The sequence below is a fragment of the Juglans regia genome, chromosome 9, assembly GCF_001411555.2.
Source record: "Juglans regia cultivar Chandler chromosome 9, Walnut 2.0, whole genome shotgun sequence".
Lineage (NCBI taxonomy): Eukaryota > Viridiplantae > Streptophyta > Magnoliopsida > Fagales > Juglandaceae > Juglans > Juglans regia.
Window position 1 is genome coordinate 22,576,909 of NC_049909.1, and position 27,016 is coordinate 22,603,924.

Genomic DNA, 27,016 nt, shown 5'->3' on the forward strand with positions numbered 1-27,016 from the left:
AAATGATTGAAAATACATCTTTCACCTGCAATTTCAAAATTCCGAAAATGCCCCCCAAAAAGAACAACTGCATCTGTTGGTGGCACCGTCAAATCCACTGTTACAAATCTAATATTTATAATTATTATAGTTCTGAAAATAACCATAAAAAAGTAAATTCATCTCATAATTCTCAATTAATTGGCGGTAGGTATCGGTTGTAGATGTATTAATGTGTACTTAATTTGGGTAGTTGAATAGAAGGGGCAATTGAGGTATTTTGACATTCCCAGGGCCAGGAGGTATTACCGTATTAGTACGCAACTGACGGTGTCGGTGAGGAGAAATGGGAAGAGTATGGAAGAAGAGAGTGGGGCCCTCGATGATGCTTCTCCTTCTTCTTCTTATGACGTAAGGGGAATCGATGGATGGGCTTTATTTATTCCTTTTCTACTTTCTAAAATTGACCCGACCCGACCTAAAAAGATCCAACGGCCGGTGTCTGGGGCTACCTTTGGATCCGTGAGATTTACGAAAGAGTTGGAAGGTGAAAAATCGAACCCATAGAGCTTTCATTGCTGGTCCCCTTTCGCTGTCATTTGGGCCTTTGCTTGAGCCTTTCTCCATCCGCTCTTCTGTACAGTTGCTTAAAGTTCACGTGATCCATTTAATATTTTATTTTTTTCCCCTTAATTATAATTTAGACAGAATTAAAAATGTCTCAATCCTTACCTTTCCAATTAATATCGCTATTCTATAATTCTATGCTCTAAGAAATTTATGTAACTAAGAAAAAATAAGATGCATGATATATATATCGCGCCATATTTAACGTTGAAATTCATGTTAGAGTTTTATCTTTTGTTAAAACTCTAAAATTGTAACTTTAAAGTTGTAGTCTCGTCAAGAGATATAAACACATAAAATGAATTTGATGTTGTTAGCTAAAAACAAATTCGATAAAAGTATACTCACAAAATTATATAATTTGATGTTGTATATCATATTGTAAAATTAATTTTATTATAAAATAGATCTAACAAATCATATAAAATTACATCAATTTATAAATTTATTTTTATAAAATACATGTGTGGCTGTTGTAACACTTCTCTTCGTCTATTGTCAAAAAATTTCCAAAAAACAATTATAAATGTTATATTACCCTAAGAAGCTCAAAGTTAGCTGTTCCTACAATGACAGTGTCAGAGAGTATTATTCTTTTACCATTCTTGCATGATCATTAACCTTTTGATACGCAAAAGATTTTTACGTAATTTACACATGGAAACAAGTGATACTAGTGAGAATTAACATTAGATTAGTCATCATATTTTTTAAATTTTGATTAATATATAATTTTTTTACTTTTAATTAATCATTCAAAAGTTAAAAGTTTCTATTAAATTAGTTATCACACTCTTTATAATAAAACATAATTTACACACGAAAACAAGTGATCATATGCATAATGCATAATTCATTTCGTGATCACTATGCGTATGATATATACACGATGCATGATCACCTCCCTATCCGTCCTCTTTTCTGCTCCTTTTTGTGGCGATGATCAATTAAAGAGAAGAAAACCAAGACATCATCAATCATGTGAGGGTGTGATTATATTACTCAAAATAAAATGAGAAATTCAGTCATTATTTTTTATAAGGTACGAGATATTTTTTATAAGATATAAAGATATTTTTTATAAAATATAAAGGGTGAAATAATAAATAATAAAAAAATATTTTAAATAATGATAGTAAAAATTGTCAAAAAGTGTTGCCAGTCAACAGTTTTGACAGTTTGTCGTTATTCGAGAATGCAAAATATACTTTCCTCTTGCTTCAGAATTTGCTGTGAGTGAAATTCCAGTAAGCAAATGATAAAGCTGGCCCGGCTTCGTCTAACTACCCTAAGGAACAGGAAATGTTCAATTGTGTGACAGTCACGTGCGGATATTGCTGAACTCCTCCAGAATGGCCGGCTCGACCAAGCCTTAGCCAGAGTATATATTAATTTCTCCATTTCTTAAACTAATAATTTAACTTGAGAAAAGCTATTTTTTATTTATTTATTTTTTATACAAGAGGTGGGGTTTCAAACCAAATTTTCTATTTAGAGAATCGGATTATATATCATCAGGCTATTAGACTTTTGGTCGAGAAATGCTATTTGTCATTCTTATATCATACACTAAGATGTAATTTTATATTTTTGATATTCTATTTAAACACGTATATTTATACATCAATATTTATGAAAAAATTCTATTTAGCATTTCCATATACTACATTTTTTTTTCTTACTAAATGTATGGTGTATAGATGATGAATAAATAAATTCAATTAGTTTAAAAAGAAGAAAATCAAAAAAATTTAAAATAAATAAAAATAAGTGTGGCGTGTAGTGTATGAGGATATGAATAGTAAAACTCATTTTTCATTTAAATAATCTGGTTCTGGTCTTACAATTTATAGGGGTTAAAATTTTGTAAAAAAAAAAAAGAAAATAAAAGAAGACTTGGCTTTACCAAAGATTGTATTATTTGTATTTTCAAAACTATATATAATCTGATCGAAGTGATTTTTTTTTTTCCCTTTTTGATCATTATATTTAGATTGGAAAACTCTACAAGGATCAGAATCTATTGGCTGCATATGATGAAATTGACGATTGCTGTGAATGCATCATCTCCAATTTCGCCCAGATTTGCAAACAAAGGTGTACATATTTAATTGTTTTAATTACAGGAGGATTTTCCTCCATTCAGGTTCGTCAATAGGCTGATATTCGTGATATTATCATCTAATTCATCAATGCAGCGACGTACATTCCTTGCCTATTGATTTTCGCCAAGCCTTGGCGAATTTGATATTTGCAGCCTCCAGTGTGGTGAACTGCCAGTACTCGTTCTTTGCGTTGCTTTTTCGGAGAGCGTTATGGTCGTGAATTCGAAATAGACAATGTTGAATTACATCATGAAAATATGGTGAGTTCTCAGATAAAGGAGAACCTATGCAGAAATTAGTTGATGAGAAACTCAAATTGATAAGCGAAATAGCTAAAGAACACTCTCCTTTTATGGGGTTCTGGGATTGTCAACAAAGCTCCAATATGCAATGCCATAAGGTAGGTTGACAGTAGTATCCTCTCTCGATCATCGTATCTTTTACACTTAAAAAAAAAAAAGTCTTTTTGATGCCCTCTATTCTAGATAAATAGCCTCTATCACACAGAGTTCAAGCCTGCTCAAAGAGCTGAAGTTTTGGATTTGGACATATTTGAAATGTATAGCGACAATGACTCGGGCAATGGTAATGGTACTTCAGGTAGTTCTAACCAGGTGAAGATAGACGTACATTTACCTAAAGTGGAATATAAAGAGGCGTTATCTGCTAGGACTTCCTCAGATGGTATACAGCAACCCCTAGGATGAGTATTGTATATCTTGATGATGACTTGGACGAGAAGTCAGTGAACACAGAACACTGCAGCATGCCTCAGATTGATATTGCCCGTACTAGTTTGGACTCATGGGGTGGAATGCCAGGTGACTTATTCGAGAACTGGTCTAGCCAACAAATGCTCCAACCATAAAACTGCATCACCCAACGTTCAGTCCTGGCCTTGCTCCGAGCGAGATAACGTGGGAAAGAATGGTGGGAAGATTGTAAAAGATCGCCATCCATTTCGCAGCCCAAATGATGAACTGCGGAAGAGCAGACAATGTTGCGTGAGTCATGTCCACCCAAATCTTCCAAACTATGAAAATGTGGTGGCTATCCTTGCAGATATCATCAATGCAGGGTATATGGGAGATAATAATCAAATCAATTTAGATATTATCCTGATTATTCATGAAAATAAAATCAAATTCGATATTATCTCCAATAGAATATGGTTAGTACCTTTTGATAATTTACGGGATGGATATTTTAGTTTTTTTAATCGTGTACCTTGTGATGGATGTCATTTTTTTTTTTTTATGCATTTCTGCTCTTACTTTTAGGCAGTGTTTACACCCTCGGTGATGTTCTAGGAGGGAAGCCTTTGATGGGCTATGTTAGAAGGCTGGAAAGATGATGGTAAGCAAGGTAGAAGGTCATTTCTCCAGGGTATCGCTTGTCATATATGGAACATCTCAATGATGATAACGTTTCCACCCTTTTAAATTTTTAATCATAAAAGTCCAGTGTGTTTGTCATGTAAAAGTTTGAATCCATCCCAACCTGATACATATCCAGATTGACAAAATCTTTGGAATAAGTATATTGAATGGAAATAAGAGAGATTCTCCCAGCAAAAAAATGATTAATGAAGTAGCCCCAGAACGCCAACCGTGAATTGTTGCTGGGCTTTATAGTACATACAACAAATTTTTTTAAATTGGAATACTTAATTAAAAAAATACACTCCCAAATGTATATCCAAGCAAATTCAAAAGGTATACATATGAGATCACCTGTTTAAAACTTTGAACTCTTAAAATTCAGATACCTAACATTCAAAATCCCCACATGGCAGCAAAACCCAAAGCCTTATTATCACGATTCACGAGAGCTCTCAATATTCTTCTAATCAATAGCTGTATGGCACATATCAGCAACATGATCAAGCGATTATTGCAAGTTACCTCTTTCTTTCTCATGAATAAACAATAATCTAAGCAAAGGTATCATGGATTGGTGTGAACAAATAAGCTGCTGGCACAGAGATCAACCAACCACCTCAGGATCAATTCATGAGTGACTTTCAGCTTTTTTCCTTCCAAACAAAAGAAGCCTTCTAAACCCTTTGTTAGGTTTAGTTGAGTTCTCATCACTGCCCCATTTCTTCCTGGAATGGACTGTCCCTGACACTGTGCCATCATTTGAGGGTGGAGTCGAAATTTCTATCTCAGAAATTCCAGGCGAGAGTGGAACATTTTCATTTGTTGCTTCATTTGCTTCAAGATTCTCAACAGAAGCAATCGAACCTTTGTTAAGTGACACTGGCATAGGCTGTATAGCAATATCAGGAATATTGTTGCAGGGACCTTCAGAAAGTGTTTTTTCTTCAATATGAACAGAAGATGCTTTAGATAATCCATCAACATTACTTTCTAGCTGATCCAACTGCGGAATATGATCTGTAGGCACAGACGAGGCCACATTGAGTGAATTTCCACTGCAAATTCCATCACCCAAGCTATCCAAATGTGAAATTGAATTTTCACCATTCTTCTCGGTTGAAGATGTACCGTGCAGCTCCTTAACGTCTTTCAGATCAAGGGCATCATTAGCTGGAGTTATCAGTGCAGCTGATGTCTTCACTGGCAATTCTGCAGTGGAATTCATGTAATCCTTTGCTTGGACATCAGAGTCCGAAGAAAGTGCCTGATTTGAATTCTTTGGGACCTCCATCTCCTCTGAAGGTTTGACTTTGTTTGGACTTGCTTTCTTATTCTCTGCACCAGCAGTCTTCTTTGGGAAGGTGTTGGCACCTGCACCAGTTGGCTTCAAGGTTGATTTTTTGGGTGGCTCTGATTTTGATTGAGTCGATGAGACCTGTATCCGTGCAGTTGCAAGGCGATCTATAGTGGAATTCCTAAGAACTGGCTTTTGTAGTTTCTTGGCCTCTTGGATTGAGGTCTGGATTTTAGGCTTCTCAATCTTCGTGGAAGCCATGGCAGTCTTATTTACAATAGCTGTACTTTTAGTTATTGCAGCTCTAGATCCTCTAGAAGCACTTCTTTCAGCTATTCTCTTCTGGCGTTGAAGCAGCAACTCCTCCATTCTCTTTCTTTTTTCTTCTTCCTATTGGATGAGAGCCAAAAGAGAGATTAAAATCAGTAGAAATAAAAAGGGAAATAAGTTAATTTATAACCATAGTAACTAAATGCCTAAAAACTCCCAAGAAATTGGAATATTCTCAGGAATTCAAAGAACATATTCGTGTTGCAGTGGGACAAAACATACAATCAAGCCATAGCCAAAATGACTGGAAGAGAGGTAGGAAAAACATGATTACCATTTCATGATATTTGATAAAGATTATCTCCTAGCTTTAACAAAATTTCCACATGAAATTAGATTACTCGAAATGATAAGAAAAACATAATGGACTTGTGCTTCCATGTCAGACATTATAAACAACTCCCAAGTTTTGTTGGACATTTATATGCTGCCTCACATCTGTTTCCCTTGTGAGAGCGTTCGTGCCTCATACCAATGAGTCACTTCACATCCTTAGAGTAGAAAGAATGAAAAATGAAAGCAAAGGCTTGAAAGTTCCTATTTTTTCACATAACAGGATGGGGATCTGAACCCAGATCTCATCCTTGAGCTATCAAGATTAGTATTGCTTTAGTAAAGGTCATTCACTCCAATTTAGCCTTTCAATTCCAAGCTTTAAAGTTATTATAAACAGAGGCAACCATAATATTTGCCAATTGAACCTACATGTTCGTCAAATACCTTTTCAAATTTGCTCTTTGGAATTGATGATTGGCTTCCAGAAGATGGTTTCTTGCTCCCCGATATAATGTTAGGATTTCTTTTCCCAAGGGATCCATTTGAAAGTTTAGATTTTCCTTTGCTCTCAGGAGACGCATCAGGTTTACCTTTTGTACCCTTACCATTAGAAGGCAGCTTATCATCAACACAGCTAGCTGCTTCACTATCAGAATGCCTTTTATCGGCTGCAGTTGATAAAATGTTATTTTCATAATCCATTTCTGGTGTCCAAGATGCCAGAGCATGCTCAACAGTTGAATCGCGATCAAGCACCATGTAAAGGTCATCTGGCTCATGAGTGGCAATGGCTTCAGGCCTATTGTGTGAAATTTCAGGTGTCCCATTTTCACATTGAGTAGCTCCGACGATGTCCGCAACAATGCTCATGTCAGTCCTTAACTGCAAATGAAATTCATTATCTAATGATCGAGCTTGAACCATGAATGAGTCATCAGCTAAAACATCTTTATTGTTTTTTTCAGCATCAAAATGGTCGGCAGCTACCAGCGAATTGTAAACGCCATCAAACATGTTGAGATCTTTGCTTTCATCCCGATTTGATGATTTATCTGGTTGGCTGGTTATGAACCAGTCTCCTTCTTTTTGACATTTGATTATGGAAGATTCAGTACCACAATCAGATTGAATAGCATGGGAATGATTCCCTGACACTTTAATTCTCGGTAAAAACAACAATTCTTCAGTTGTGCTATCTGCTTTCCTAATAGCTGGATGAACATTTTCATCAACTTCAAAGTTCCCAAGGTGAGTTTTCTCCTCCATACCCATATTTCTCTCTGTTACAACAAAGGAATCACTTGGTACCATTTCTTGCTTTGTAGCTTTCTCTTGTTCCAGGTTAAAGGCTCTTCCCTCTTCAGAGTACTTAGTCATAAAATAGTCCTCCTGAACCTCTACAGAGTTTGGCTCTGTAATTGTCTCATCTCTCATAAGAAGATTTTGGAAAGCATCCCAGTTGTCATTTCTCTTTTTTCCCTTGGAAGTATTTGTAACTCCATTCTTAATTTTCTGATCAGTGGGATCATTTGAGCCATCTACAATGCCAGGAAGCTTGACCCCCACTTGTTTCTTATGATGGCGTGAGGCTGACTTATGTGTTCGCTCCAATGTTTCAACTGCTTCCTCCACTTGTTGTTTGAGTGAATCCCCATTGATGAATGCATCCTCATCAGATGAATTCCCCTCAGAGATGGTGCCCTTCTTTTCATCCCTCATAGAGGTTATGTAATTGATATTTCGAATGACAACTTTTCTTGAGGACTTCTTACCGTGCTTTTTGCGTGGCTGCTCTTTTGAAGAGGTTTTTCTTCCATGATCCAAATCACCATCTGATTCACTCTCAGAACAGGAGTCACTGGGTTCAGTGAATGCATCTTGTTCTGAAGTTTCCAGTACTTTACCGTGCGAAAGTTTCTTTTTATTTCTATAAGCTGATTTATGACTCCGATGATTATTTATCTCCTGATCAAGACCAAGACCAGAATCTTCCACATTTGAAGTCCACTGCATATTCCCAGGATAATATGAAGGAGGAGGCTGCATACCGGGAAAAACATAGTTTGGATATGGGGGCATTTGTTGAAATACAGGACCTTGAAAATTGTGCATGTACTGAGGAAGATGGTTCAGCCATGAGATTGGTACTTGAGCTCTCCCATTTGTTGATGGCATTTGCGCTGATGCCGGCAAGCTAGTATCTGCACAAAACAGTTTCTTCATAGTCGGCAATTTCAACATAAGCTGCAGTCAAAAGTATTTTTCTGTACAGAGCACATTTAAGGTGAAAAAAAGTCTATACGAAATAAGAGTGCAAGAATTTACAATTGCTTGGTCTTGGAAAATCTAAAGTTTTGAGTTTTAACCCGCACCAGGTTAAGATGTAATTTTTGTGTGCAAAATGTCATGTCATCAGGAGTGCAATTCATACTGTATGGAATGTTCAGCAAACAATATTTCTAGTTCAGCTCTTATCCAAACTAATCCTGAAATAACATAAGATCAATTTTGAACTGTTTTTTTTCCACATCAGGTTTGTCTATACTCAAATTTATTACAAGTTTGGATTAGCATGCAGTTCGCAACTTCTTTCTGTATTATATTTAGCATGTCTGGAATATACACACACATGCACACATATATCTATGTTTATATGTATGTATGTATGTATGTATGTATGTATGTATATAGGTGTGTGTGTGAGGAATATAGAAGGCAAACTAGCATAATTAGAATCTAATTCATTAAGAAATTAAAAATAATATAAACAACATACATCTTAAAGAGCCAAAACTCTTTGAATTTGAGGATCACTGTGGACTGCCATAATCAACCCATGTTCCATTTACATATAAACTTCTCATTTGTCAAGAAGCTTCTATGGATTAAGTCACAAGCCAAAACATGTTTTAAGATGTAATGCAAATAGGACCATACCTTGGCTAACGTCCAAACTTCCATGACTTGCAGTTGAATCAGACACTGATGCATCTGCAGAGCCATTCTGTTTCCCACCAGAGAGACTATTTGGGTGAACATTAATCATAAGATTCTGATTATCATCAGGATCTTCACCGGCAAGTATGATCCCAGATGTTCCCAAATATGGCAATTCTGAATGAGAGCTAGCCTGCATTGCGGCAATTTCATCTACCCAAAGCCTATCTTCGTTCTTTTTCTTGCATAGATCAATGAAATTGATGCATGCTTCCCTGAATGAAACCAGAAACATTATATTCTTTTACCAATATTTTAAACAGTACCTCCGTACAAAAGAAAAAAAAAAAAGAAAAAGAAAAAGAAAAATTGAAACAAATTGAAGATTGAGAAAGTAGGGGCAGTCCTCAAAGAGGATAGAATCTTGACAGTGTACAGTCCTTTAATTAGATAAGAATCACATGAAGGCTGAAAAATATCTAGACAGCCCTTCAGTACATAATTTTTAAAAAAATAAACAAAGCCAACGATCTCAGCATATCAAAAGGATGATTACAGAAATAATATAGATAAAGTAAAAAACTTGTATGAACTATTGCAATACATACAGATGGCAGATCTATATTTCTCCTTCATTACCTTAAACGGGAAGCTCCAAAAGCCTCAGCAAAAGAAATGAGATGGTCGATATAATTCAGATCAAATCCAGCAACTAAAGCACGGGCATAAGCCATTGCTTGCTCTTTACGGAGCATTGCCTTCCGAGTTTCCAGAGCACGCTGAAGACGAATCCTGTTCATTACCAATGCTGAACAATGAATGCATGAGAGTATAGATGTGTCGTTACTAAATTCATAATGATTACATGCAACCTATAGAAAGCCAGAAAAATTACTTGGAATTTTCTTCTGTCACACCGTCGCCTTTTCCATTGGATTCACCTTTGGACTAAGATACACCATTAAAATAAAAGGTCATTTTTTTATTAAAAACTGTCAATAGTTTGTGAAAACTTCAAAGAAACATTCAATTAAAAAAATTATTTTACAAGCACTTATAAATGATGACATACACCGGAAAAGGAAATCGCCCTTTTGGAATTCCCATCAGCAACTGATCCATTTCCTGTCAATAACAAGGTAGTAAGCAAAAGACCTCAATACATTCTTTTATACAAAATCTACGATGCTGAGTAATGCTACATACGGTCATGAAGTGCACAAGTATCGTGCAGTCACTTTAAAAAAGAGTAGGGTCTATTATTAAAAAATTAATTTTTTTTCATGTGGGTCCGTATTTATTATTTTTTTCAAAATAATTGCGCAACATTTGTACGTTCCCGACTGCAACTATCATTTATCTTTAACAAAATAGAAAAAATTGGGAATGGAATTGATTCGGTGGACATACGTCAAAAGAATTACTACAAGGGATATGATAAATAAGTATGTCCAAGCATTACCATCTGCCTCTATCGATTCGCTTGATTGTATCGAATTCTCAATCTGCACAATCTCTCTCTCTACAGTCACAAATCTCTCGAGAACCTCTGGTGTGCTTACAAATCTCACAAACCTGTTTTTCATACAAATAAAAGAGACTAAAATAATTAACAAAAATGTCAATAATTAAACAAATTATCAGCGATAAGCAATTAGTTGGCCCATCCAATCTCACAGAAGTTTTTTAACAGCCAACAAGAACAAATCCGTGAGGTTTTTTTTTTCTTAGTGCCCATCGAAAACAAAAACTACAAATTTCTAAACTTGTATATGAATTAAAACAATACACATTCTATATTAATTTTTTTTATTGAATTCACAAAGAACGCGAAAATCACCAGTATTTTTGGCTGGAACACTCACAAAGCAGCCAAAATGCTTAAGTGGATGAAAAGAGGTGAATTTACTCACTCGGATCAAACACGTGAAATAGTTTCTCGAAATTAAATTGTAGAGTTTTGAATCTAGACCGCTCAATTAATACCATTGTTAATTAACAAATTATTTTAAAGTTTAAACTGATGGCAATATCAGAGAGGCAAGTGAATATATTTACCTTTGCAGAGTGGCTTTGGTGAACCAGTACGCATATGAGCCCGAAGGACGCAAAGTGATTGAATACCCACCTCTCGAGATCTGATCTTTGGCGCATTTCAGGTGCAAAACGAAGGGTTCCAGAAGACCCGACGCCAACTTCTCGCTCTGACCGCCGGCGAAAATCACCAAATCGCATCTACAACAAGTGAAAACCAAAGCACGAACTTTTAGAATTCAATTCAGTCACAAAGCATATGGATCGATGTAGACATCTAGAAGAATACCTGGTTCTGGTTGGGGTGAGTTGGAAAAGAACATGGTCAAGAAGAGTCGCGGAGTCCATTATGTTGTGCGTTCGTGAGAGAGGGGGAGAGAGAGCTCTTCAAAGGCACACAATCTTAGTTCATCAATACAAGGGTCCGGGCCTCAGTTTCTGGATGTTCACCATTTTTCTTCCAATGTCGCACATGGAATTTAGAGAGAGACAAAGGGAGTGCCACTGCCACGGTGCCACCCAGAAGACGAAGAAACTTAGCACATGGAAGTGGCTAGGAATCGAGGAACGAACAAGGAGCCTTGTTTATTATTATTTCGTGTTCCATAAGGGTCCCGCTTCAATATGCCGACAGCACATCTAAATATATATAAATATATATATATAAATATATATATATATATTATTCTCTCCCTCCCTTGCACACACTGACGGAGACACGCTCCTCTCCTTTTTCCTTTCCCAAGTTTCTCTGTGAAAAAGAAATTGAATTACAGGAGAAGAGTATAATGATGAGGAAGATGGGTGCTGCACTACGCAGTATTGGGTGTGTGGTTGAGATGTCATTTTGTTCTCCTTTTTTTTTTTTTTCTTTCTACCCGCCCTTGAGGTATCTACGCTTGTTATCCAAGAGAGCAGAAAGCAATCTCCCTCTCTCGCTTTGCTTTGCCATCACCATCACAGTGGAAGAGTGAAGAAGTGGACAAGGAATAATAACTGTCCCATCAGCCAACCATAAAAATGGCACCTTTTTTTTATTAACCACGTACTTCACAGCCGATTCATCATTCATGGATAACTACTGCATGTATATGACAGTTTGGGCTTTCCATTCTTGGTTGATATAATTTTCTTCTATAATTTTTAACATACTCATGTTTTAAATTGATATTCTATAAATTATTTTATAAAAATGCATTTCCTTTGAAAGAGAGTTATGAAAAAAAATTTAATTTTCCATGAAAATATAGACATGCTTTATAGGCAATTTCTTAAGGAATCATTCTCCATAAAAATAAGGTTCAGAGCCTTTTTTTTCCCGAGTAGGGTATGGATTTTGTTTTTCTATTCCAGATAAAAATATATATATATATATTATAAAGAAGTGTTCTTCTTATCACATTTTCTGAGATCTTTTGGAAGAGTTATTATTTTTTTAAACAAATGTGTAAAATATATAATTCACATCACTTAAATGGTAATATTTAATTTATAAAATTTAAATTTTAAAATTCTTTATTATAAATCAAATTATGTCATGCAAGTATTTTCTTAAGTGCGCTATCCATATTTACTTATAAATAAAAATTTTCCTTATAGAATATATGGAGAGAGTGAGCAAGTCATGAGTGTACTCAACCAATAATAGATATGCTTTCTAATTATCATTAAAAAATAAAAAAGAGTGACTTTGTATGATTTTGTGATTGTAGTTGGATAAAATGATACAATCATAGCTTGTATATGCCTAACTCCTAAGAAACTTTTACTAGTAGTGACAAACCAACCCGATTGAATCTAAGATGTGAAACAATCATTAGGGATTTGCTTTATTTCTTTCTTTGATCTCTACATGATTCAATTATTATGTGTATAGTCAAACGCTACCGATCGAGCGAATGATTAATCACATGCAGTCCGGCCCATAACCACCATTATCTATTAATTATAAATGATCATCTCTAATTAGCTAATTAGCCCAAAAGAAAATTAAGGTAATTAGAAATCTATATTATTTCATTAAGGTCCCACTATATATAGTCTGGAAATTTGTTAACAAGGAATAGGATATATAGGTGCAATATGATTGGCAATTAAAGATTTTCTAATCTTAAATTAATTTATTTCTGTGTTCCTATTTTCAAACAGGACAAAGCTGAGTTCAGATGTTCTTCGGCAATAATCGTATATTAATCCCATGTTTCCAAGTCCTAACAATGTGATACCTCATATGATATAGATAATGGTAGGTGGTGTATGAGATCTCATATTAATTGAAAATGAAAAGTTCTTCCTCTTTATAAGGTTCTAATAGAACTTTAATTACATAATTGATTAGTCATTTTAAAATATAAGCGTATTTTATTAAAGCGTTACAAACAACGTACGTACGTACGTTAATGTTATTAGACTATTTCAAGGGTGGAGACGGTCAAATTGCCGCGTCAATAATATTTTGCAAATTAAAAACCTCAAAATAATTAACTATAAACAAAAAGCTAGCATGCATGCTTCACAAAAACAGATATATAAATAAGAAAGCCTCTTATAAGAAAAAAACATGCTACCCGACGGTCGAGCTTAGCTGGATATATTATGATCACATGTTGTCGTCTTTGGTGATAAGGACCAAACACCCATATCAACAGGGACATTAATATTACTTGGTCACAAATAATTAATATTGATATGAAATTGTAACCACCTGTACAGGCCAGAGCCGGACAAGCAAAGCATTTTGCAGTAGTTTAGAGCCGATCGATCATCCTGATCAGAACTTGATCAGTATATCATGATCATAATCTTGGACCCTAAACAGAAGTATTAATTGGTGGGACTATGCCACTGCACCTTATAATTATAATTAATAACCAATAATTCAGGAATAAATTAAAGTAGAAGAAAAGAAAAAGAAAAAGAAGTGCTTAATTTGTTTAATTACACTACTTAATTAATAGGTGAAATGGCGGCATTACTGATGGAGGAGCTTTATCTTTTTTTCAATCAAGTTACTTCCTTTGTTAAGCATTCTTATATAGTTAATTTGATAGGTCTTCATGTTACACAAAAAAGATTAGCGGGCGGGCTTGTTTTATAAAGGCGTAAGTAAATCATGACCTAGCTAGCTCATCACGTAGTTGTTGTGGGGGCATAAGTCTAGCTAGCAGATCTGATCTGAATAGCCTTAATTGGTTGACTTCTGAATCTTTCCAACAATGAGGATTACAGTTTGGCATGATGTGCGACAAACCACCTCTTCAACTTAAATTGCATCTTTAACCTTTTGGATAATCTAGTTTTAAACAACGTTGATCCCTGTGTTGGTATGCATGAATTCCAATTAATGACGTCGTTGGCGATCTAATATTATGTTGTTTAGAAGTAGTATAATATTATAATTAAAGATAATAAATGTTTTAGCTATAAAAATATTTAACAAACTTACGTGATTTGATGTAGTATGTTAGATTGTAAAATAGATCTATCGTATTATATGAAATCATATCAGTTTATAGATTTACTTTTGTGAAATCTATTTATAAGTAATATAGCACTTTATAAATATAAAATGTTGTAGAACCTTAGGATTTCCATGCATGAGATGGGCAAGAGATGAACATTTAAAAAGCAAAAATAAATTAAAGTGTTTAAAAATGGGTTTATATATTTGGAAGCATTACATTATTAATATCATATGTAGATTATGCTTCGACATTAATGACAACTATTTCTGCAAAATTACTAAAAGAGTGAAAAAAAAATTTAAAATCAACTAACGGTTAAATCCAACGGACAAACTAGCATTTTCTAAGTTGCAACTGGTGTGAGAAAAATAGAACACATATCTAATGCGCGTTAAAGAGCTCAAATTATCAGATCATCCTTCCCTCCCTCCACTCTCCTGCGATTCTGCCCTAGAATGGCCTGTGTTTCGTATCCTCTTTGGTGTTAAAAAAAGATTGTTTCTTAGCACTTGGATGGACGGTCTCCAATTTTCCTGATATATGGTATTCACTTACTTAACTTGATGGTAAAAAACTTATATTCAGCAAGATAAACATAGAATTCTTAAAATCCAAACTTGGGCTTTCTCCTTTGAAGCACCACTTGCTAGAATCAAAACTTGTAAAAGAACAAACCCCACAGCTATATTAGGATCCTAAACTATTTAAAACTCAGAAGCACCACCAAAATTAACCAAAGATTAGAATGGACACGGGGAAAAGCCAAATTGATAAAATCCATTAAAACCGAAGATGAAAAAACTTGAAATCGAAATCCAAAATTAAATAGACCAAAACCCATTTAGTTAACTACAGATAGTCCACATATAGCAAACTAGATATTGTCTGATTTGAGGTGTATGTTTGACATACGTCAGATTTGAGTGAGAGAGAAGGAGAGAGAGGTCTGGTCCGAGAAAGTTCTGGTCTGGGTTTGGCGATTAAACTCGCTTTTCAATCTTCCTAATATGTGTTTGGTGACTTCTGGTCTGGGTAAGTTGGGACGTCAGATTTGAGAGAGAGAGAGAGAGAGAGACCACCTTCGAGCAGTGCCTGGGCAAGGGAAAATTTGGGGGGAGGGGGGAGAGAGGGTCGGGTCATCTGGGGGAGACGAGTCTTCGATGCTCGATATTGAAATGGAATGGTTTTAATTAATTAAAACTTTCCGTTTCATTAAGTCATGCGTGAGGAGGCCTTATTTCAGGACTACACCTAGAATTATTCCTTAATTATATAGAACCAAGCACGTACCCAGATTGTAATTGAGCGCAGGCTTTCCAAAAGAACCAATTCAGTGAAGGATAGAAAACCTTGTGAGCAGTAGGCCTGTACCATTGGGCTCACCCATTTTCATGTGACTTCCCTACACTGTATTATACGTGCGGCGGCCTGTGGGCTGTGATACACTTCAATTCCTTCTCTTTTTGTCACGCCCCCCTTTTAAATACCATCCATCTCTCACGATGTATATACCTCTCTCATCGATGATCTAGATCTTTCTATATCCATCCGGGCGGCCAAGGCCATGAGGATTTCCACCTTTTTCGTAATACTAGGTACTACTAGTTTCATTTCCAGCCAACATGATTGCCAGGCACACCGGCTAGCTGGGCTTGGGAGCAGTCATGTATATATACTTCTTACTTCTTAGAATCTATATATCTTGCATGTGTTCCTATTCGGTTAAATTTAGACGCAGTAGGATTTGAAAAAAGTCTTTTTTTTTTTTTTTATTTTTTTTATTTTTTTATTTTTTATTTTTATTTTTATGATCAATTTGGATTTTGTCGCTCCAAGTTGCACACTTGCTATATAACACATCGATCTCTTTGCAAATATATATAAGAAATGCTTTCCGAAGTAGTTTGATGTCATACGTAAAATTGTAAATTTTTTTTGCTGTAAAGTAAAACTAACGATGTCATGCATGCAAATATTAGGCCATACCATGAACCAATTAAATCTCTTTTGAGGTGGGCTAGCTCGGACTTTATTTGATCAATTAATCACATATAAGTCATGATCCTTAGTTTTACTTGATAACTTAAATAAGGAAATGAGTCGTAATCTTGAAATAGTTGCTCTGACGATTGACACGAGATAATGGCCACCATCATGAAGGGGAAGATGCAACATATATAGGCAATTAGCACAGACATATTGCCACCAATTTATAGCGGAGAAGGGCAAAGGGAAGTGAAAAGTGGCCACCCACTCCAAGTCGAAGTTGCTGGCTCAAGATTACCCGATTACACGCATGCTTGTGGCTCCTGTCCACCCTGTCGATTGGTCATGGTTAGCTTCGCATGCGCCATGCTCACTGATGCAGAGACGTGCCCTATATCATATAAGTGTTTGTGTAACAATAGTCTTATCCAGTTCTCTAATCATGACCTCTCTCTCTCTCTCTCTCTCTCTCTCTCTCTCTCATTATACATAGTGTTAGGGGAGGTTTGGATTAAAAATTTATTTAATCTAATCATTACAACTTTTACAAACTTTTATATAAAATATAATAAACAATTCAATTTTTTCAAATCTCAAAATAAAAATAATATTATAACAATATTTTATTTAACTTTCAACTTTTATCTCATCTCAACTCACCTCACTATCTAATATTTTAGTCAGCTTCCAGTAGCTGGAGATAAGTTTCTTCGACATGTATTAGTTCAACAGTACTATTTTCACGTTTTTGGTAATTCAAAGCACTCGTTTTGTACATAGCCAGAAATTAAGGAATCGAAATCGGTTCATGCATGAAATTAAAAAGTATTCTATTCTACCCAAATTCCTAAAACAATATTAATTAGGAGAAAGAAGCCTCATGCACATATATATGACTCTTATTTTGATCAAAACTAATCTTCAATATTAATGCTTCAAGAGCAAATATATATGTAATTATATCCCTAGCTAATTACTAAATTTTCTTTAATATTCCAGTTAGGAGTTTTGGTATTCCCGACATCATTATAAAGGCTCTAAAATAATTATTTAAAAAATTAGATTTTTTGTCTTCTAGCAAGACTTATTGCCAAGATTAGACAGAGAGTCGAGATCAACTACCCAGGAATTTGGGATTTGGCATGTTGGTAATCACATATAATACGTGTCGAGGCAGTATGCATTTTTACACAATGACACCCTGATTTTTCTACAAAGCATTCTCCCCAATCCTTTTGAAAAAACGTGCATAAAATAAAAGGATCATTTCAAGAATATCTCGGTCTAAAGCCGGTTGGCAGGGGAAAAATGGACTACAAAATTGTTAGGAGTTAGGACTACGATGTTACTTGACCCAAACCATGCTCACTTTTGGTGACCCAATTTTTCAAAAACAGAAAACGGAAAAATCTAAGCTTGGTACCTACACTGTATGTGCCCACGGAAGAACAGTAACACAGGCTTTTCCATGGTTTTGCATGGAAAGAGTGCAAAATTTTTTTTATTGTTTATCGCACTGTTTTTATCCTTTTCAAAGATTGAGTTGTCAAAATTTTAATTAGAGGCTGCAATAGCTGTATGAATTCTAGCATTATGGATTAAGATTTATCAAAGTTTAGTTTTATATATCCATGGCGCCATGCATGGTGGTGTCACTTTAGGTGGTAGCGATTGTATTTTGTTATCTGTCGTACGTTATGTTTTCCAATATTGAGGAATAAATCATTACTTACACATGAAAAAAAGAATTAACCCAAACAATACTTCTCATGTTTGAGCAAGCAAGTAACTTCTGTAGCAGTTTGAGCAAGAGCTCTATATTTAGACTCGGCGCTGGATCTTGATACTGTGTGGGTTGTTTGCGCTCTAGGAGATCAAATTTGAGCCAAGAAAGATGGCATAACCCGAAGTTGATCAACGAGTGTCAGGGCATCCTGCCTAATCCACATCTGAGTATGCCAATAATGAAATTGAACGTTGTGAAGAGAGGTTGAAACCAAAGGTTATTGTGCCTTTGACATATCTAAGGATTCTTTTGATAGCTCTATGGTGGTCATCAATTGGTGCATGCATGAACTGGCAAACTGTATTGACAACTTGTGATGGTGAGATATTGAAAAGCACCAACCAAGGATCAATACAGGGTAGGATCAGAAAATGTTGAACCTGTACTGCTAAGCTTCTAACCAACAACCATTGGAGTAGAAACTGGTTTGCAATCTACCATGTATGCATGTTGAAAAAGATCATAGGAGTATTTAGTTTGAGAGAGAAAAAGGTCGGAAGAAAGGGATTGGACTTCAATGCTTAGAAAATAATGGAGTGTGCCGATATCCTTCAAGGAAAAAGCATGACTGAGTTGACTGATTAAAGTGTCAATAAGCTTGTTGTTGTTGCTTGTGACCACAATATCATCTGCATAGAGAAGTAGATAAATAATGCTTGCTGGATGGTGATAAACAAAAGCTGAAGAGTTAGCTCGACTGTATTTAAAACGAAAACTGATTAGAAAGCTGCTAAACTTCTGAACTAAGCATGTGGTGCTTTTTTTAATCCATAAAGAGCCTTGTGGAAGCGACATACATGAAAAGAAAGTTGAGGGTTGATATAATCAAGGGGTTGCTTTATGTATACTTCTTCAGAGAGTGAACCATAGAGAAAGACATTTTTAATAGGAGTGTAATTTTAAACCGGAAAACCGGTCCGGACCGGTTTTATCGATTTTGAACCGGTTCGGTCCGGGACCGGTTCCAAAAATCCTAAAACCGGCCGGTTCCGATCTTGTTTTGGTTTTAGGATTTTTGGAACCGGACCGGACCGGTTCATAAAAAAAATATACAAAAAAAAATATTTTTATATATAAGTTATTAAGTTTTATACAATATATTATATATATATATATTAATATATAAATTTATAAATTTATATGTGAAATTTTTATATATAATATATATAATTATATATATTCATATATGAAATAATTTCATATTATAATTTATAAATTATTACATTAAATGTTAATACTAATATATAGTTTATAACTAATACTAATATATAACTATACTAATAGGCTAATATTAATACTATTATATAGTCTAATATATTATATAGCTATACAAATATGGAAACACAAGTAGCCAAAAGTACGAAACATGGAGTAAGATGGGATTTTACAATAGAGGAGCTCATATGGAGATCTGCCATTGAGAAGAGGAGTTGGGAGTCAATTGATGATGAAGACTGCCGTGGAGAATGCCTCAACCCATAGAGATGTATGAGCATGAAAATGAAACAAAAGGGTAAGACATGTTTATGTGATATGACGATGTTTGCATTCAGCCCTTCCATTTTGTGCTGTGTGTATGGACAAGAAATATGTTGTTGTATGCCATGATCATCTACGTAAGTTTTGAATTGAGTATTAGTGAACTCGGTTCCATAATCACATTGAAAACATTTAATTTTAGAAAAAAATTGATTTTCAACCAGTTTGTGAAACCGAAGGAAAACTGTGAATAAATCAGTTTTGGTTTTGAGAGGATAAAACCATGTGAACTAAGTGTGATCATCAATGAAAATGACATAAAAACAAAAACCATTGATGGAGGTATGGGAGATGGTACCCAAAGGTCACAGTGAATTAATTCAAGAATGTTGGTGCTGTGAGTTTCATTAAGATATAATGGAAATCTATGACTTTTGTTTTGTTGACAACTTGAACATAGACTAGGGCTTGGCAAGACAGAAGTGAGAGATAAATGACCATTTTTATTCAAAAGATTGAGTACCAGTTTTATTCAATATGACAACTTATGGCAGCAAGTTGATCACAAAGAGTCTTGAAGGCTCGAGAATATTCACTTACAATACGAGTACCTTTCTTCATCAATTGAAGATCATCCTTGAGGTGTAATTCTCTTGCTTTGAATTTGTGAGAGAAAGAGTGTTCAAGAGCAATCCAGGCATCATGAGAGGTTGTTAGGCCCAGGACTTCACCCATTGCCTCTTCAGAAAGTGAGGAATACAATAGACTAAGAATCAGTTGGTTAGTTTGCTTCCAGGAGAGATATTGAGGATTTGTAATAGAGATATTATCTTTGGATATGGTGGGTGAGGGTGGTGAGATTGTTCCATCAATATAGCCAAGTAAGTTTTAACTAGTAAGTATTGATAGAGATCATATGAATCATTATATTTATAGAGAGAAAAGAAAAAGAAAATGAGGTGTTTGAAGCCATGGAAGTGAAAGGATTTGATTACCCCACACACATATCATACCACGGTGTGTGATCTTGCATTATATAAAATAAACTGTACAATCATTACATTAAACACAAAGATTACAATGCTGAAATCTATACACTAATCTTGATACACAATTTATGATTGTGCTGAGTTAGTTGATTGGAGGGCTCCAGCTGTATCCTTAACACCTTAGTTAAGCTCGTGTATGTGTCCACGGAAGAGCAGTAACACAAGCTTTTCCATGGTTTTGCACGGAAAGAGTGCAAATTTTTTTTATTGTTTATCGCACTTTTTTTTTATCCTTTTCAAAGATTAAATTTCCAAAATTCTTAAGCTAATTAGAGGCTGCGATAGCTTTATGAATTCTAGAATTATGGATTCAGATTCATCGAAGTTTAGTTTTATCTATCTATCCATGGCGCCATGATGCATGGTGGTGTCACTTTGAGTGGTTGCGCGCGATTGTGTTTTGTGGTCTGTCGTACGTTAACCCAAACAGTACTTATCATCATGTGTATCCATTGATCATTAAAAAGAAGGGCCCCAAATTGACACATAATTACAGAGTACGGGCCAACCCTTGAAAAGTATTTACCTTCAAGGAAGCTAATTCCTTCTAGCTCTTACGAAAGTCCGGAAAAATTGAGCACATTCAAGGTGTTAAGCTTTTCGCACAAGCCCAAAAACCACTTCCCCCCGAATGAGCGAAGTCAAATATATATGCATGACAAGTAGGCACGGCACAGTATTCTATCTCGATCGTCTCGGTAGTACTATAGATGATCAAAATACCATGGAGGATGATATTCAAAAGGGAAAAAACGCTGCATGCGCATGCAAATTAAGCCCCAGAAATATTTTTCTATTTTATATTTTATATAGAATTCTTAATTTGTTGTTCCAATCCCAAACTTCTTTTTAATTTGAAAGAACAGTGATCGCAATGTATGTAACACAACAATAAATTAAGATATTATATATCTTACTATTAATTTCATCATGTCTTATACGTAAAGCTATGCAAGAAGTAAGGCTTTTCTACGTACCGATCTAATTATGTTATATTGTATATATACTTCTTCTCTAATTCATGTATTTTCAATAGTGTACCACCCCCGAAATAATTAAGAATTAAAATGGTAAGGAACTGATCCTACCTACTTTAAACCCTGATCACCATGCATGGTACGCAGAAACCACATATGGCGCTGGGAGCCATTGTACGTTGGCTCTAGCATGTATTTTTTGATATGTTTTTTTTACAATTATTTTTTATAGAAATTTTTTTAATACTTTTTAATATTTTTAAAAAATAAAATAAATTTATAATATTATTAAAAAATACTTCCTTAATCATAAATTAAAAAAATTATTAAAAAATATTTCTTTAATCATGAAGTAAAATAAAAAAAAATAATTTTTTTTTATTTCATGATTAAGGAATTATTTTTTAATAATATTTTAATTTTTTGTATTTTTTTTAAATATTTAAAATTATTAAAAACATCTATATAAAAATAACTGTAAAAAAATATATTAAAAAATACATTATAAGCGATGACTTCAGCGGGAGCCACCTCTATCAGAGCTTTGCTACACAACCTCCACCACACTCCACACTCCACACTCCATACTTTTTTAAATTTTTTAAATTTTTAATATTTTTTTTAAATTTTTTTTGAGTTTATTCTTTTTAAATTATTTTAAATTTTTTATTCATTATTTATATAATAAATATTTAATAAAAAAATAATAAAAATTAAAAATAATATAGAGTGTGAAGATTGTATGAATAGTAAGAGATTGAGTAGACTTTTTGTTTCCAATATATATTGCGTTCAATCAGTCAAAGAAACCCTTTAAGCATCAAATTGGGGCCGGGTTTCCCTTCTCTCTTCCGGAAAAAAAAAAAAACTCTCTTCCTTCTCTCTAAACTCTCTCCCCAGATCCGGCTAGAGGGAGGGGTTGCTTTAAACAGTCAAAGAAACTTTTGAATCTGTTTGAATGAGTATCGAGTGAACTAATTTATGCCTGACGCTTTTTCTAATTGCAAACAATGTAAAAAATTCAAGCACGTGCTTCATGACACAAGCCTTATAAAAAAAAAAAAAATCCATCAAATCAAGCTTCACAAATCCAACAAAGGGGCACGGAGAGAGAGATATATCAAGCTTCGCAAACCCAACAAAGGGGCACGGAGAGAGATCTTTAAGAATTCATGCGGAGAAAGAATGATTCAATGAACGTGTTTGACCGTTTATTTTCTTAGAAGTGGTCAAAAAATTTTGTCCATTTCCACTCCTGTCAAATCAAAGACACGGTTGTGTTGATTTTCAATCTCTTTAATTCGACAAACATTGGTTCTTCAAAATCAATTCAAATTTCAAGATAATTATAATATTAAAGAAACAAAATATTAACTAGTTCGATAGCGGCCTGCCTCTTCTTTCATACAGATATATTGTGTGTATATATATAATACACATTTAAGGCAATGCAATTCACCAAAAAAAAAACAAAAACTTGGCAAGAGATCAAGCTGGTAGTACGTACGTACAACTCCTATACCAAATTAAGCAGTACTAGGCACGAGAACCTAATATATAGGAAAACCATGCAATATCGTTCATCAGTCCAGTTGGCCAGGCGTGTTATTAAACCCTGCGATGTGTTTATTAATCATAGAGGGATTGACACAAAGCATACAATAGCCACGTTGTTGTACGATTATCTGTCTCGGCTCAATCTACGTCCCTTCTTAGACAACAAGAACATGAAGCCTGGAGACAAATTGTTTGAAAAAATTGATACTGCAATACATGGCTGTAAGATTGGTGTTGCTCTCTTCTCGCCTAACTACTGCAAGTCGTATTTCTGTCTGCACGAACTGGCTCTTTTCATGGAGTCCAAGAAGAAGGTCATCCCTATCTTTTGCGACATTAAGCCGTCTCAGCTGCATGTTCCACGTAATGGAGTTTGTGCGGAGAAGGAGCTCCGGAGGTTTAGCTGGGCTCTCGAAGAGGCCAAGCATACCGTCGGGCTTACGTTCGACTCCTTCAAAGGGTGAGAATTTATTATATTTTTGTTTTCAGCATAGTTGCTGCCGTAGCATGCAGTAATTAATATCGTACGTTCATCGTAAAAACGTTAGAATTTTATCCATTAATTCCATGATTTCGATTGTGTTTATAGGAACTACGCAGATGTTGTAACAAGCACCTCGGAAATTGTGATCAAGAGCTTGATAGAGCTTGAGAATGATGAGCAGATCATCATGAAGCGTCGACGGAAAACTCCCCTCTCTTCATAAAACAAACCAATTATATATATATATGCTACATCGATGATCAGGGATCGTACCGTAAATGACATCGGCAACTGATCATTCTTCATCGATCAACTTTCCTACTAATGGGTTCTGCATCGTTTTTGTTCAATATCGATTTGTTTCGGTCTTTAAGCCAAAGTTCATTCTTTGTAAAAGAGAAACTATTTTTTTTTTTTTAATAAAAAACTCGAAGTTTTTTTTTTTGTTTCCCTGAAACATAATATTCCTTCAATTTTTTCTAATAGCAGTAATGTACAAAAAAATTAATAAATAAGGGAAACAGGCAAATGCGCAGAGCTCCTTTTGTTCATTAATGTGATGTACATTTACTGTTAAAATTGTTTAAAGTTATTGACGTTGTTTGAGTCTATGACTCGACGGAAATGTATCAAACAACATTAATATTTTAATTTCCTCAGTTTTTTTGTATCTTCATTTCTTCTTGGGAGATCAGTAATATTGTATATAGTACTGTATTTATGATTTTAGATTAACTATAAATATTGTAAAATCTACCATATGTATCTATTTTCTTCAACTTTAAATCGAGCTAGTCCAACCACAAGGCCATTAAAGATTGGATGTTTATAACGTCGAATGTGGTGTTCTTCTTTCGTCAGTCATGTCGAATACGCGTGTTAGCTACCTAGGTCTACAAGATGGATACTTTTTTTTGTTAGAAACTTGTCCAACGCTGCTATGTCAAGACCATGAGTAACATTCAATGTAATTTAGGGCATGTTTGTGTTGGATTATTTCAAAAATTCCCTCTAATTTGACGTTGATTTCTTTTCAAGTTAATTTCCTTCCATTATGAGTTTTTTTTAATCTATGGAAAGACAAACAAACTTTTAATAGTTTATAAATGAATGTGTTTCACAATACAAAAATTGAAATACAAGGGTAGACACACAAGACTATCGCATGCGCACTACTCGTGATGCATAGATGCATGCACGTACGCATCGTCACAAGTGACAGAATTATTTTAATTCAAAAGAAATTATATGTTTTTTCATCCTTTTTTACAATTATTATTAACTGTCAATAATTGTTTTATTTCACACATTTTTTTATAAAAACCATTTTATTCAAATTCAAATTCAAATAAAACAATATAATTTCTGCTATTACATCTGTTTGTTCTAAGATTAATGTTCGAAATTTCCAATCCTCACACTATATAATCAGTGTTGTATCCTGAGGAAAAATTTGTCAGATTTTCTTTTGTCGAACTCAATTTTGTGAGTGAGATAATATTTGTCTAAGAGATAGATTAACAACTGCTTCACTATTTGCCATTTTCAATCTTTGTTTGCTATTATTTTCTAATAGTTTGGACATTTATAATATCTCATAGTTTTGTGAATAGCTGTAAAATAATTTGAGTGAAAATATTTAATTAGATTGTAAAAAATAAAACAAAAAAATTGAATAAAAATATTATAAAATTTAAAATTTGATTGAATATAATTTTTTAATATAATTTTTTTTTTTAAGTTTGTAAAAATTATATTGATTTTTATGTTTTATGAATATATAAGTTTGTAAAAGTTACAATAATTTTTATGTTTAAATAAAGATTAGATAAAAAAAAAAATTTAAGATTGAAGAATGTTGTCCAAGTATACCCCTTAGGAAAAACAAAAATTGTGAATAACTTGCCTTTAGAGTTTAGATAACATGGAACAAAAAGCGTAGGACATGAGAAGTCAGTACGGCCTTTGAAAATATGAACAAAAATAATTTGACCGAGGATTGTTTTAGTTATATAAATTGGTTAAGTAATATATAAAAATTTAAAATTAAATAAAATATTATTAGTATATAATTTATTTTATTTTATTATAAAATTTTAAAAAATTATAATAATTATATAACGTAGAAAGTTTCAAACCATACGGAATCAAGAATTCTTCTTCACGCGATCGATCAACGTCAACACAAAAGGAAAAGGCAGTAACGAAAATAAGTAACCAAAACGCGGAGAAAAGAAAGAAAGAAAAAGTACCCAAAACTATAATCGAAACAGCCGATGAGCAGATCTATAGCTAGCATTACAGCGATCATTCCTCGAACTCCTTGAAAGCATCACCATGGCCACCCAGCTCACCTCCCAGGCCGAGCTCTTCATTCTGCATAGCAGGACGTAATTAAAGAGAGTCTGGACATGGGTATTGTTGTGTACTGGGTATACAGATCTGGGTGTGGTTGATGTGTTGTTTCTTCTTTACATATAAAGCTGGTAACCAGCCATGTTTGGGGAGTACCGTTGTAGGTAAAAAAAAAACCAGCGAAGAAATTAATATGAAGTAGTTGAGCAAGGAAGATTAGAATTTTGGCAGATGAGAAAGCAAATTAGGAAGGCCTAGTACTGCCTCTGATCAAAATCCGTTGAATGGCGTGGCCAATCTTTTCAGCCATCTCCCCTGCGTATCTCATTAGCATTCCTCGTAAACTAAGTGCCCACAACCCCACCACCGCCATTACTATCTCTGCTCCCAAGCTCATCCCTGCCTAATTTTCTTTTCTCTTGCATTCTCTCCTCTTTAATTCTCTGCTAGCTTCTGAAAATTACGCTCATCAACCACCGGTACTGACTTTAATTGGTATAGACTTTAGTAATGTTGTGGATTAAATTTTTCCGGCTGATGATTAGGTTTGTGAACTGACTAATTAAGGACTCGTTTGTGTTTGGAAATGTGATGAAATTAAAGTTAAAAAATTAATAAAATATTATTAGAATATATTTTTTAATATTATTTTTATTTTAAAATTAAAAAAATTGAATTATTTATTTTATTTTATATTAAAAATTAAAAAAATTATAATAATTAAATAAAATAAAATGAGATAAAATAAAATAAAATAAAATAAAGTAAAATGAAATGTTTTCTCCAATCAAACGAGGCCTTAGTAGGGTGTGGCGGCACAACGCTTATCTTCTTCTTGAAGTTCATCGTAAAAGTTTTCAACTTTCCATTCCCACCTAACAGCCCTTTGCTGGGAGTTGCCGGTACTAGTGGTAG

General features: G+C 34.3%; 2 protein-coding genes across 3 annotated transcripts; one reads left to right on the forward strand and one right to left on the reverse strand.

Moving 5' to 3' along the window:
- Nucleotides 1-4,276: 4,276 nt before the first annotated feature.
- LOC108993081 (COP1-interacting protein 7) lies at nt 4,277-11,588 on the reverse strand. Of its 2 annotated transcripts, XM_018967844.2 has the most exons (9): nt 11,254-11,588; nt 10,989-11,165; nt 10,393-10,505; nt 10,003-10,055; nt 9,826-9,878; nt 9,570-9,722; nt 8,931-9,205; nt 6,438-8,194; nt 4,281-5,777 (listed from the first exon to the last, which is right to left on the reverse strand). In XM_018967844.2, exons 1-9 carry the CDS (start codon nt 11,310-11,312, stop codon nt 4,722-4,724), a joined length of 3,696 nt encoding a protein of 1,231 aa, XP_018823389.2. In that variant the 5' UTR covers nt 11,313-11,588; the 3' UTR covers nt 4,281-4,721. The 2 variants fall into 2 exon arrangements, with proteins under 2 accessions (XP_035549931.1, XP_018823389.2); XM_035694038.1 differs by lacking the exons at nt 10,003-10,055; nt 10,393-10,505; nt 10,989-11,165; nt 11,254-11,588 and having other exon boundaries at nt 4,277-5,777; nt 9,570-9,738.
- Nucleotides 11,589-23,273: 11,685 nt separating this feature from the next.
- On the forward strand, nt 23,274-23,969 carry LOC108991972 (TMV resistance protein N-like). Its single transcript, XM_018966403.1, has 2 exons — nt 23,274-23,722; nt 23,852-23,969. Exons 1-2 carry the CDS (start codon nt 23,274-23,276, stop codon nt 23,967-23,969), a joined length of 567 nt encoding a protein of 188 aa, XP_018821948.1.
- The last annotated feature ends 3,047 nt before the right edge of the window (nt 23,970-27,016 follow it).